This window comes from Aspergillus niger (genome assembly GCF_000002855.4).
Source record: "Aspergillus niger supercontig An01".
In the NCBI taxonomy this organism is placed as follows: domain Eukaryota; kingdom Fungi; phylum Ascomycota; class Eurotiomycetes; order Eurotiales; family Aspergillaceae; genus Aspergillus; species Aspergillus niger.
The window spans coordinates 2,417,650-2,430,828 of NT_166518.1; the positions used below are offsets into that span (position 1 = coordinate 2,417,650).

At 50.5% G+C, this 13,179-nt stretch overlaps 7 protein-coding genes across 7 annotated transcripts; 2 read left to right on the top strand and 5 right to left on the bottom strand.

Annotated features, from left to right (window-relative positions):
• Positions 1–107: 107 nt before the first annotated feature.
• An01g10180 (hypothetical protein) lies at positions 108–608 on the bottom strand (the record flags this gene model as incomplete). The annotated part of the gene is made up of 2 exons (XM_059750952.1): positions 108–539; positions 594–608. The coding sequence occupies 2 exons, from the start codon at positions 606–608 to the stop codon at positions 108–110; spliced, it is 447 nt and encodes a 148-aa protein (XP_059599737.1).
• Positions 609–2,320: 1,712 nt separating this feature from the next.
• On the bottom strand, positions 2,321–3,631 carry An01g10190 (uncharacterized protein; the record flags this gene model as incomplete). Its single annotated transcript, XM_001389401.3, has 4 exons — positions 2,321–3,001; positions 3,073–3,167; positions 3,233–3,366; positions 3,429–3,631. 4 exons carry the CDS (start codon positions 3,629–3,631, stop codon positions 2,321–2,323), a joined length of 1,113 nt encoding a protein of 370 aa, XP_001389438.3.
• Positions 3,632–4,235: 604 nt separating this feature from the next.
• On the bottom strand, positions 4,236–6,566 carry An01g10200 (uncharacterized protein; the record flags this gene model as incomplete). The annotated part of the gene is made up of 3 exons (XM_059750968.1): positions 4,236–4,293; positions 4,334–4,399; positions 4,453–6,566. The coding sequence occupies 3 exons, from the start codon at positions 6,564–6,566 to the stop codon at positions 4,236–4,238; spliced, it is 2,238 nt and encodes a 745-aa protein (XP_059599738.1).
• Positions 6,567–7,698: 1,132 nt separating this feature from the next.
• On the bottom strand, positions 7,699–8,545 carry An01g10210 (hypothetical protein; the record flags this gene model as incomplete). Its single annotated transcript, XM_059750973.1, has 3 exons — positions 7,699–7,790; positions 7,895–7,991; positions 8,354–8,545. The coding sequence occupies 3 exons, from the start codon at positions 8,543–8,545 to the stop codon at positions 7,699–7,701; spliced, it is 381 nt and encodes a 126-aa protein (XP_059599739.1).
• A 116-nt stretch (positions 8,546–8,661) lies between these two features.
• On the top strand, positions 8,662–9,858 carry An01g10220 (hypothetical protein; the record flags this gene model as incomplete). The annotated part of the gene is made up of 6 exons (XM_059750981.1): positions 8,662–8,721; positions 8,787–8,849; positions 8,930–9,042; positions 9,129–9,398; positions 9,620–9,643; positions 9,735–9,858. 6 exons carry the CDS (start codon positions 8,662–8,664, stop codon positions 9,856–9,858), a joined length of 654 nt encoding a protein of 217 aa, XP_059599740.1.
• A 272-nt stretch (positions 9,859–10,130) lies between these two features.
• Positions 10,131–11,438, bottom strand: An01g10230 (hypothetical protein; the record flags this gene model as incomplete). Its single annotated transcript, XM_059750990.1, has 6 exons — positions 10,131–10,307; positions 10,478–10,584; positions 10,680–10,760; positions 10,835–10,945; positions 11,272–11,298; positions 11,378–11,438. 6 exons carry the CDS (start codon positions 11,436–11,438, stop codon positions 10,131–10,133), a joined length of 564 nt encoding a protein of 187 aa, XP_059599741.1.
• Positions 11,439–11,859: 421 nt separating this feature from the next.
• On the top strand, positions 11,860–12,951 carry An01g10240 (uncharacterized protein; the record flags this gene model as incomplete). The annotated part of the gene is made up of 3 exons (XM_001389406.1): positions 11,860–12,108; positions 12,297–12,419; positions 12,490–12,951. 3 exons carry the CDS (start codon positions 11,860–11,862, stop codon positions 12,949–12,951), a joined length of 834 nt encoding a protein of 277 aa, XP_001389443.1.
• Positions 12,952–13,179: the final 228 nt, after the last annotated feature.

The following is a 13,179-nucleotide window of genomic DNA, read 5'->3' on the forward strand; positions in this document are numbered from 1 at the left end:
TGCTGGATACTTGTATCGGGTGTGATCTAGCCTCGCGCTAACCTCCAGACGCTGCGGAGCCTTTCTATACCAAGAGGCTGGTGCGTCGAGGTACCCCCCTTCGACAGTCACCAGGCGTTAGCATGTATGGGTACAGCCACATTTGCGATAGAGGGATGTTGTTTTTCTGTTTGGATACTCTTTCTCAGGGATGGCCTGGCGATAGCGCTAGCCGATTGATGATAACTGGGTAATGGAACTGACGGAGGGTACATGGATGGGATATCCCGGAGTTGATGCCCGCAGTCGGGCAAGGTGTACGGGGTTTTGCATGCTTCATTGTGAACACAAGAAACCATTGGTCGGGGCCTGATTATTCCAGTCCCCGACGAGGACAAAAAAGCAGTACGACATATATCGATTACCGGAGGGACATACCATTTTATATTTATGTGACTTTTATACTGTCCAGGCGGCCTGGACTTGGGGCTTTGTGGGCTTGTGGGAATTCTGTTGTGCTTCACATCGTTTTTATATCTTCCTTTTCTTTTTTCTTCTTTCTCGCAGCATCGTTCGATGTGATTTTCTCATACTCGGAACTTATTAACGTCTACGGGCGCTGGTGACATGACGATTTATCTCCTGCATAGCTTCGACTATGATTCTTGACCTTTTGACTTGTTCTTCGACGCGGTAGAGCAGTACCCTCTGGTCTGTCTGTCTGTTCTCCTCGAATGGACCGAGGTGATGATGATGCATAGACATGTGCATTGTGAACTACTACCCCTACCGATGTATATATATTATACCACTTGATATTACCTTACCTGCTTACTTTCATGAGCTCGTTACGACTGATCAACGGACCGGAGTTCTCTGACGCTACCATTTACCATCTCATATACCAATACCACACTTCACCTTGATATGATGGACAGATCATTTGAGACCTAAAGACAGCATCATGTTCACAACCATCACCCCTACTTATTACATGAGTATATGCCACAATAGATATAAGACAGGTATGGAAATTCTAACCCCCTCCAAAAGAACAGAATGGCTACTACAATACTAATCCATCACTTCCCCACTGCTGCTACTACTATATACCCCTCAAGCATCGCATCAACTCTACTACTACTACTAGCATACACACCCCACCTCCTCACTTCTATTTATTACTCAGTTCCACCGCTCACCAAGTCACCACCAACAAGGATCCTCCGCAAAATCCTCACCCTTGTGCATGCACCCACATTCCACTCCAATTAAAATCAATTAAAGATTCGGCTACCACCTCGTTCCTCCTTACACGAAACGACATTCACCATTTTCTCCAATATCGAAAACAAATCAAACACTCGACCTCCCAATGATACTCATCTCCGCGGTCACAGTGTAAGAAATGACTGGAGGCGACTGAGGTGGTTGATGGCAGCCGAGTGTGGGGAGTGTTATAGATCACTTTCTTTGTACTTCCCAATCTACATTCTCATATTAATGGAGATCTCTCAATAACGGGCTCTATTTCGACGAAATATAAATGGAAATGAATCCAGTCTATGAGATAAGAGAGTCTGTTCGAGGGAATGCCGTTGTCTTTCTGGTAGGAGGGACGGGACACACATACTAGTATTAAAAGGTCTACCTTCATAGGTGTAGTACCTGGAGGGTATATCGTGAAGCCAGTTATGCTTCTCTTATGAAGTGATGCATGCTGTTTGATGAGTAGTTTGCAAGTAATGACAGGAGTAATTCTGTCCTAACTAAATAGTACTCGACGGCGAGATATATATAGATATTTAGAGTAGAATACTGTGGTGGTAGTGAGGTTCAATTACAACTATTCTACAACTGTGTTGTAATGGTGTATAATTGGAATTGGAATCCATTCATAACTTCAATACAACTATTCACTAGAGTATCATTTTATATATATAGTACTTGTTTGTATACTATGAAGTATGGAATCAATCGGTTGTAGGAGCATACGATCTGAACCCTCAGGCCAGTAGTACTCGAGTACTATCATGTGGATTCGAAGAGATGATAGTACTAAGTACTAGTATATATAGTATCATGAGTTTCATTGTAAACGAAGGAATGATGGACGAGCTATGTATATTCGTTGCACTCAATAGAAATTCCCTTTATAAAGCACAAACTTCAATTCAGCACCAAAATTGCTCACCGAGAATATAAATATATATGCAACCACACGATCTATCCACAAACGGTCTAACGATCTAGTAAGAAAAAGGCATCGCAAACTATGAACCGAAGACAGAAAGCTAGTATCAACAAACGCCCCCCCGCCCAACCAAGGTAAACTTTTTAACTACATGCCCCGATTAAACTCCACCTGACCATTCTCACCACCCTTCTCCCAGAACTCCGGCTCCAGAGTCGTCGCGCTAATAGCCTGTCTCTGGGGGAACGCTCCCAGCGCCAACGGCAACGCAAACAGCGAAGTCGCGAGCACCAATCCCAGGTTCAAGGGCATGATCATGCGCGGACGAGCCTTCAACCAAGCGGTCTTCTCCAAGCGCACCAGCACCAACGGCGGGACCACCATGATAGGGGTAGCATTCAGCACACGACTGATAGCCGTCTCGCCGACCGCGATAGTAGCCGCCTTCTTACTCTTGCCCAGACTCTGCACCGACTCGCCGGACTCCTCGAGCTTCTTCTTCTCCACCTCCGACAGCACCGGGTACACGTCAATGCCCTGGCGGATCTCCTCACCGCGCATGAGGAACACGTTCAGGGCGCTGGCGCTGGACACGGCGGCGAAGGGCACAAGACGACCCAGAATGAGCTTCGCGTTGGGCGAGATGCCCTTCAGGCGGGGCACGAGGGCATTGAGACCCAGAGCGACGGAGCAGGAGGCCGACACGGCCATGAGGTAGGACTTGGCGATCTGGGGGACGGACAGCGGGGTGGATTTGTTGGCGTTCGCGTTGTTAATGGCGACGTTGAGGGATTGATTGGCAATTTGCCAGAGGAGGGTTCCGGTAGTCTTGTGTTTATTGGTCAGATTTATGACCCATATAGTTGGGTTGGATAGCTGGCGTGTCTTGTGTAACTTACCTGCAGTCCCGGCGTAAGCATACCAGCTGTCACGACCAGATTGGACATAACGTAGCAGGACATGCGGAAGGGAAGGAAGACCGGCTCGCCAGTGTCTGTAAGAGTGTATGAGTATATGCCGTGTGGTTTTTCTCGCAAAGCTACCTGAGGGGAAACGTACCAGGATGAAGGGTGGAATCGACCACCTTCTTCGCGCGCCACAGCTCCGGAGTCATATGCGGAAGATGGTTCTGCTTGTACGAGGAGACCAGCTGCTTAGCCTGCTCCAAGCCGGACGAAGACACGAACATCATCCTAGAGAAATCGGCATCAGCGAAAGACCACACACTTCACATCGAGCGCATTTGCTCACTTACCGCGGGTCGGAGAGGTCAGCCGCATGCCGCACGCGACCCCAGTAGGTTTTCAGATCATATTGAGACCGAGGGAGGTCCCGGCTGCCGGGGAGGGAGGCGGACATCTGCAGAGACGAACGAGGGTCGCGAAGACAGGATGGACAGAGACACTTCAGGGAAAGGAGGAGGATCGGAGGAGTCATCGGCGCCACGGCGAAAATCATTGAGGCGGGACCACACACGTGCCTATCGCGGGCGGTGAGCCGATAAGCGCCAGGTCCACCAATCGGAGTGCGTCAATCTCCGATCTCTTCAGGAACGTTTCACCGCCTTCAAAGCGGTACGGTATTTCCGTTACCGAACGCTACTCCAGGAGTGAAGTCCACTACTTAAGGCTATGAATTTGCTATGAATTTCATGGTAGTTGGTTTCATTTCAGGGTGGCGAACATATAAGAGTACAGGTATCACAAGTCTCTCGCCACACAATTAATAGAACAAATTAAAAACATCCAACATCCACAGGTGATCAGTCATCGCTGGGATGTGATACATGACCGCTCGAAGCGGATGAAATGTACGTCGCAAGGAATTGGGGGTATGTCTAAGCTCTGGCACACAGATGAACAAAGGAAACCCGGTGGAAAAGGGGAAATGAAAGGCGTAGGCCTGCCTGTTGGCGAGACCATCAATGCAAAAAAAGAACCCACCCGGGATGTAGGTCAAGTCGTACAAAAACTCGGTGCGAGAATGGTACACGAAGAATGAAAAAAGACGCCAATTGGGCGCCGTGGTCATTACGTTCATCGAAATCGGTAGGATTTATGAGCTAGAGGCGAGGTGGGTGCGTGTCCAGGAGCCCCGACAGGCACTCGGACCCGATGATTCTTTCGAGTGGGAGTCTGGGCGCAGAAGATGCACACATACACGGATGGCAGGTTGGCCCGCTCCAGTCCGACGCACTTGGTATGCAACCAGTGACTGCATGATTCGCTGCTCATCTATCAGTAGCCGTCCATAGACGTCTAGTTATCGCTATGGCTTACCATTGGATCATGAGGTGGCCACCATTGTCCATGGAATTGCAGACACACCGGGTCCCATTGCTGGGGTTGCTGAAGCGGTCGGTGACGGGGGTGGCTATGTCGGGGTCGGTCATGGTCGTGGGCGATGTGTTCGTGGTTCGTGAGCTGAGGTCAAGCTCTGCACCAAATCGTGGCGGGGACGATCGGAGGTGGGCGAGAGAGCGAGCAGAACGGCTGATCCGTGACCCGTAGCTCACAGTGTGCGGACGAGGGATCCGACCTCTCTCTTGAAGGACCTTCCGGAGTGCATGCTGGGCGTCACCGCTGTCGTCCTCGGGATCAGCAAAAGGCTCGCCTAGGGAACCGGCACTGAGGTATGACAGGTCTGAGTGTAGCGTTGTCAACTGCTTCTTCGGGGTGCGCTTCCAGTCATCCAGAGTAGGCTTGTACTGTGGTCGCCTGGAAGGCCCTCGACCGGCGTCAGCCCATGGCGATGCTCGTCCCGAGGACGACGCTGCCGTAGAGGTATAGGAACCCTTCGAATGGGGCCGTGAACCACAGTCACTACGAGCAATCGTCGCACCACTGGCGTCGGAAAAGGCAAACGAAGGGTTGCGGCTGGGGACAAGTGGGTATTCACAGTAGTCCACCGAGTCATACTCGCTTTCCGTGGTCGAGCCATCCAAGTCCATTCCTGTGAGGGGGTCCGTCAAGCCGGTGGATGCCTCGGGCACAGGTTGCATTTCCGCCTTAGCTCTACCGTCTTTCCCTATTTTGAGGACTACAGACTGAGAGCGTCTGGGCAGACTAGCAGCCACCGAGTTTGCCCTCGACAGCTGATGACGAATGGGCTTGATAGGCGACGAGCGACCCTTGGAGGGACTCTTCCGGATTCCGTTGGAAGCCATCATACACCCAGACGCCGATCGGCTGGCAGACCCTGCAATAGCACTGTGCGTTAGGCTACGAGTCAGAGCAGGCCTCATCTGACGGGGAGTGTAGTCATCGTCATCATCATCCTCATAAACAGGAATATGGTGGTTGACGCTGCGAGCACGGCGGAGCTCTTCTCTCTTGGACTCTTCCGTTTGGTGATGGTAGGGCTGGCGAGTCGGTCGGGAAAAGAGCCTCTTCTCGGGAGTCGGCTGCAGCCCACCAAATCGGCGTGCAGGGGAGCTCAGAAACAGCGCTGGATCTTCTGCTTTTGTGATAGGGCGGCGAGGGGAAGTAGAAAAAGGGGCAGGAAACAGGGCAGCGTCGGTAGTGGTCACCCCAGAGGAGAGGTTATATGTACTACTGTTGAAATCGGGGAGGTCCGTGTTCCCTTCGATTATGGGCAATTGTGGGATGTGAGAATCTGGGGCGGTGGTGTGGTTGACATGGAAGGAGTCATTGGCATGAAGGTCAAACAAATCGAGGTTGTTACTGGCCGACAGGCCCATATTGCTCTCGTGCTGGTTGAAATCATGGTCCCAAAATAGCCTTTGCTGTGGGAAGAATGTAGAGGCTGCAGAATCGATTGCTCCTAGCTGGAATGGGTCTGGGGAGGATTGAAGATCTCCGAAGAGTCGTGGGGAAGCCCCCAGTAACCGACTGGGAGTCTCTAAATGGCCGCCAACCATACTCGAGGCGGACGGCCGTCGACCTGTACCAGTGGCCTCGTCAAGCCCCGTCACCTTCTTCCTAGAAGCACTGCTGGGAGGAGGGGTTTGAATTGTCGCAGCAGATTTGGCTGAATCTACCGTGCGAGGACCGTCATCTCCCACATGCCCATGTGGCCTCGACGGACGACGTCTCTTGGCCGTATCTGTGTCCTGCTCCGCCGCTTTGCCATTCCGGGAATTGTCCTCAGTGTCTGTCGGTCGGTCGGGGGCAGTGTCCGGCAGCCGGAGAGGGTTGATGGAAGGTGTGCTCAGCCCAAACTTCTGGGGCGTGCGGAGGAATTCCGGACTCGAGGCATAGGGGTCCGAAGTATCCCAGGTAACCCGGGGATCGAAGAAGCTGGATTCGAGTTTGGGAGTCTGAAAAGCGGAATCGCCAAAGATTGTGGTTGTCGGGGGAGTCCTCGTAGGGGTCTGAGGTTCACCGTTGGGATAGCTGAAGCTGAACGAGAAAGACGGCTCTGTCAGCATCATGTTGCACACTAGCTATCGCTGGAGGGTCGGAGCTCGGCAGGAGCTCCGCAACCCACAGGATATACTGCCAGATAGGACCAATGTAGGTAGAGTAATTATGTGCATATAAAGAAAAAGCCCAAATTCGAGTAGACAATAAAAAGTAAAGGGACAACAGAGAAAGGAAACAGTGTGAGAGGGAGAAAGTGTAGCTAGTAAGGAGCGTGGTGATAGAGAGGCAGCCCCGCGTGTGCCGGTAATACAAGATGAGTAGGAAATTCAACCGACATACCTGTGAACCGGTTGATCCCAACTCATGTCAGCAACGTTGTGATCCCAGCAACCATACAATGCACAAGCTGCCAGGCAACCCTCTTGTAGGAAGTCCAGATATTTCGGGAGCCGTCAGGAATGTTGGAGGAGAGGGGTTGGTTCGGTAGGGATCGCTGTGCCGACGAATGTGAGCCTCCTCCACAGGGTCATTGAAGCCAAGCAAGTTCGGACTGGAGTTGTAGTAGGTTCGGAAACAAGACTGTTTGACCCTTCGAAGGAAAGGTTGGGGTTGGACGAAGGGAGGACGACGCTAGCACATAGTCCTATCGCCGGTCTGAAGGACGGGAGGTCACCGGGGCTGGTAATCTGGAGAAGGGGACAAAGAAAAGAAAGGTAGAGAGGGAGAAAGAGGAGGAGTCAAGAGGGGAGAGAGAGTAGAGAGGAGAGGCCAAGCAGGCTGGGGTCGAGGGATTGAAGGTTGGGTTAGGTTAGTTAGTATGGAAGGTTCCAAGAACGACAGAGCTCTCCTGAACAAAGGGAGGAGCGGAATGCGTTTAGATCAGGACGCTGTGTCTTTGATGCTTCCCTCTTTTGTTTTGGTCGAACCTTGCCCTTCAACAGGAGTGAGCAGGAAAAAGTGAAAAAAGGAGACCAGGAGAAGAATCAACCGGCTCGTTGTGAAGGAGGAAGAAAAAAGAGACAGAGAGAGAAGAGAAAGTAAGAAGCGAATGGGAAATTTTGTGTTTTCGTTTTCCTCTGTTTGTAATTTGGTAATAAGTTGACAGTTTTTTTGCCCTCTTTTTTTCCTTTTTACTTACATCCGCAGATCCACCAGCTGGGGACTTTTTTTTTTAATGAACTGCTACGTTCCCTGGGAGGGTCAAGGTCCGGTTCTGCTGCAACCAGGACTTGGTACCTTCACTGCTGGTGACAAATGAGGCTGCTCCAAATTATCGTCCTTGATCCTGCCATCTAAATCCCCCGCCATTATTATAGTATTATAGGATTCTAGTATTCATCTAATTCTTGGTCATCAGGTCCCCTCTCGAATCATCGTCAAAACTAACCAACTAAACCTGCCTCTCCTCCCGATCGTCCTCCACTTTTGGCTGGTGGAGCTTCGGGCCTTGGGTGAGATGAACTGGGACCGCTGCACACGACCGACACCTTGGCCTTCCCGCTGCGAAGGGGCAGCCTTCATGACGCACCGGATGGGAACCAAAAGTGAATAGATTGTAACATGAGAAAATAACCTTTTACTTCTCTTTTCTTCTTCCTTATGAAACAGAACATGCGGTGATTACCACTATTCGTGCTTTGGTTGTTCTATCAAATTCCAATGGGTCTGGTTCCGGGGATGGTAAACTATCACACTACTTTTAGTAGTTACTGTGTACCTCGGATGGGATAGTCAGCTAGTAGTGACTTAATTGAAGTACTAGGGAAGGTATACTCCGTTCGAGACTGTATTGTATAAGATGGAGAATAATAGATAGTGATCCACAAATCAAACGATGCTATACTTATTATCTTACCGTCAATGCCGGAGAAACGCATACGAGGTCACCAGCATCATCTTGAAATATCAACGAATGGAGACGACGGGAAGAGACTGGTCCTTTCAGCGCGAGATTATACCACCGAACGTATCCATAATAATCCATGACTAGTGAACCGCGCTCCAAGGCACCAGTGGGCGGTCCCAAGAACAAGGAACAGCGGTCCATTTCCGTGGGTCATATATCACCGTCTCCAGCGTGATCGGTTGGTCAAGTTACTTACTGGTGCTGACGCCGGGCTCTGGACCTGCATCCGTCTTCGATTGTTTCCCTCCCCGTATCTTATGGCTTGTTCATTATTCCTCGGGTGGCCGTCGAATAGACTTCCCACTTTGCTGGAGAGGGTGACCGATATGTCAACATTCACAAGTGATAGATATCGAGGGTTCTGGTTTCACTTTGATCCCAGGATTGTGACCGCCCGTCTCGACCGTTCTCTAAACCACCGATGTATGTAGATCGATTCATACCGGTCAACACTTACTCAATATTTGCTCCATACTGTACTGACTGGAGTAGGAATCAACCCGGACAAGGTTTGAATGTGAGCAGGTCAACCTCCCTTCCCTTACGAAAGCGTCGATCGAGGCCGGATTGGGCGACGGGAGATTGAGCCTTGCGACCACCGCCAACACTAACGACCCTCGGACGCCCTGGGGTTTCTGGTCCTTCATCCCCCCGACTCCGGCCACGACCACCACTAGAACTAACCACTAATAGTCAATCCACTGGGGCCTCTTTTCAGCTCCAGCCTCGATCTCATCCCACGTCTCGCAAAGTGTGTTCTCTCTCTGTGTGTGCCCGGAATATTAATAGCTCCCCGTAATTACGATCTCCTGAGCCTGGGACCGACCCCAATGACGACATTCGAAGCTTTGCCAATCTCCTCAATTCAGCTCCGTGTCTTCTCCGGCATAATCCCTGGTCTCCTTTCCTTTCCCAAGCTAGCTGTCTGGGAGCTCTGTCGACGCTATTTGCACCTGCTGCAGCTATCCATGCTTCAAACTTCGGGACAGGCGAGGTGACAGAAAACGTAGGCAAATACCAAATCGGGCTCGTCTCCAGAAACCGTTGGATTTAAGACTCGACTGATCCCAAGTTATTTTCCTCCCAATTCCCACACACAACCGGTCAGACTTGTCTGATCTAGTCCACTTTTGGGGGAGCATATGTTTCAGCCCGCGAGGGAAGTATCTTCACTCATGGATGCTACTAGATACTAGTAGAGTAAGTGGTAGCTAGGATGGAGACTGGGCAGGGCAAAAGGTAGGATGAGCTTCCGTCCCCGAGAGTAATATTACCCGTTTAAGGAGATTCACCGCGACCCGCCCGGTGGTTCATTGGGCCACGAAAAGAGGGGACGTGAGGCGACCCAACTCGAGTCTAGACTGCTTAGACTAGATACTATCTACGATTCTACTATCTATCTTCTCTCCTGGACGGAGGATTCTGATGCTTGCCGCAACTCGTTTAGCAAGTAGAAAAAGAGATCAATGCTTTCAGTCTCTCGCGATCATTATTGGTCGAGCACTATTGGAAAGGGGAGAGCCTATGGCAGGGGCGGAATTCTCCCCGATCGGCTAAACTAAAGTACTGCTACTTACACTCCAGACTCCAATGGGTAATGCCGTCCACTACTTCCGAACCCAGATTGAGTTGTTGCGTAGTTACATACTTACTCCGTCCCGAACTCATTATTCAACGTTATTGTATTCTGTTTTTGTTCCTTTCTCTCTCCCCTGGGAGCACTGATCTACTGTGCCGATGTTAACCCAGCCGACTGAGATGGAAGCCGTTTCCGATAGGCTCCCAAGCACCCACCAACGATGATTTGCACTCTGAGTCCCTCCCCCTTAACAAGTGAGCAAGCAACCATCCTCAGGCCACCGGTGCTGAACCAGTAAGAGCTGCTGCACGCGAGCGACGGGACCTGCAGCAGTAGTTAGACGCCCTGCGGTGTAACCCGCAGTAGTGTCTTCCCCCCTCCCTCCATTGAGCAGCAATGATTTCAGTTTTCGAGGAAGCCCCTGACATGATGGTTGATGCAGCGCCGGCTTAGTGTCCTGCCAGCCTGGCCATCTCGCAGCTCGTCAGGCACACCTTGGCTGGATTAAGGTTGGAGACATCAGTAAGGAGCAGCACTGTCCAAGGTGAGATTTGGCTCACCCTTCCTCTAATTCCAAAAAGTTTTCTGCTTTGTTTGCACCCTGTGCACGAAATCGCTAGACACAGAGCCGGGATTCTTATATTTCGTGCATTTGAGGTGAGATCTGAGTGCACATGGACTCTGATGACTGCATACCTGGGCTGCACCATGATCTATCTATAACAGCTTTTGCCTCTTCACGATGTGTAAGATCCGGGCCGTGGGCGGATGACCTGACTGGTATGCCGGCGGAGCATAATCATCGATTAATATCTGCGGATCAGATGCACATAATGTGCAGCTTCATACACCGACAGTGAAAGTGGCAAATATTGTACGGATATTGCCGTTTACATGTAGGATTGTTACCATGGGGATACGGGCTTTGAGCGGGTGCTTTGCAGGAGTCAGTGCGATCGATCCTACAGGAGATTCGTAAGGCTATGCAGCGGATGCATAAAGCAGAAGGACTGATGATAGTTTATTAGATGCTTTCAGTATACATAGATAGTGATGACTGGTGACTTGTTCGTGCGGAGTAGTCCACCAAGTCTCGGTAAAAAGGACAATTTGTGCCTTTCGCTCATGGTCAGTATGGCACGTTATTTCTAGATCTTCCGTTCTATGTCCAAAAAGTACATGTTCTGCAAATAACAAGACGGTCATTTCCATAATCAGTGAAGTCAAAGAGATCTCTAACTGATCGAGCTATTCTTGTACACTATATATAGAGTATATTTTTCCAAACCACGGGGACCTGGAATGTTACGCTCGACTACGGAATACTTGGAATCTACGGAGTACTTCTAATTGATTCCTGAAACTGCAGGCTCGAAACTACGCCACACACACACCAGCCACAACCCCGCCAAGATCCACCGCCCGCCGAGAAGAGGAAAGAGTGGATTCATCCATCCAATCCACCCATTCGTGCTGTGTCAAATCACTCTTTGGCCATTGGGCATCAGTATCCTGCCTTTCTTTCAGCCATAACCACAATCATTTGCAATCATTTGTTACAAGGCATAGCCAACTCAGTCCGCATCGACTGTTAAATATAAAGAGAAGGACAGTTAGGCCGTCGTTCTTTGACTATGAATGAGCGTTCCTTTCACTATCCCGACCCATAAGAGTTACCACCTGCAAGCACCTTTCGAGTTCTTTTCCCCCTTTCCACGCCTCACCGTTGTTCCATACCAGCAGAGAAGCAGTAGCTTTAGTGCAGCATCAGATTCCAAGTATACAATAAGAAGCACATTTGGATCGTGTCTTGCCTAGTCCTTACTCAGCCTCTTATCTGAATGGCCTCTCTCTCCCTTCAAAAAGATCGGAGATAATGTCGCCGCGCACGCCAGGGAAAGCCTCCCGCCCAGGGGCCGCCAGAAGGCGGCGTGGGAGACGGAAGTTAACCCCGAGATCGCCCCTGTCTCTCCTGGCCCAGACTCGCAAAAATAGCGTCGTGAAGAAACGTGATCGCGGCGACGTGGTCAGCAGCACCAAGACTAAACTTACGGAGCGCAGGAGTAAACCAGGGAGATCATCCAGACTGAATCTCCTTCCACTGTCGACCGAGCCAAGAGAAAAGGTGAGTGATGACAAAAACCGAGAGACCTGCTTCGGGTTTCTCTTCTGCCCTTGATAGTTATCAGTGGTTGTCGGTGTTGTAGCAGGGATCCCGATCACCCAGCCTTGATCCTTGCATTGCCTGCATATCCTAGCGCCAACTCGGGATACCAATCACTACATACATACTGACACCCGACCCGTGAACAGAACTGTTTTAGACGGGATGTATCCCCTGCAAACTACCGATTCGTCCCCAAGGGCAACATCTACATTACTCGCAATTGCCGAAAACTGACAAAGGAGTCTGGCCGGGTTGTCTACGTGGTTTATGTGAGGATACAAACCCAAATCATTCCAGTATTAGCAACTTCTTTGTACCCAGTCCCTAACCCCTTCACAGGACGATAGAGGCAAGAACACTCTTGGCCTACGTGTTCCAGTCGATATTCACGAAGCCGTCCTCCGATTAGCGGACGAAACGGCTCACTCTCGCGCTCAAGCTATTCAAGTACGTGACGAGAAAGATTCGGCGCAAGCCCGTCAGCTCTTACGCGCCCAGTTTCCCTTGATGCCTGATGAGTCACTGGACACTATCTTAGAACATGCCTTTCTCAAGGGCTCTGGTCGCGTGGGCCGGACATCCAGGTTATCAGATGAAGACAAAGCCAAGTTGGCCGTAGAGGCTCACATCAGACACACCCATACCAGCTACGAAGCACTCCTGAAGGCTGGGAAGACGCGCGGTGAAGCTCGTCAAGCGTCTAAGGAGATGGTTCAGGCTATCAGGACCGCATGGGCAGGTGGCAATGTAGAGCCAACGGATTGTTTGACTATGCGCGATCGAGTGATTGTGATTGATTAAACCCTTGTTGGCGGGTCAACCGACACAACAACGTTCAAACGAAAGCGATGCCCTATTACTGTTCATTTCTGGTATGTTGGAGACAGTACACAGATTGCATAAGGGTTAACATTACATATGTGTGAGGTCGCAACACCTCCACGATTACGGCGTTTTGCTCTTTTTACTTTGGCATTGATGCACAGCGTGATGACTACGAAGCATTCATGATTAGATTAAGCATAGAGC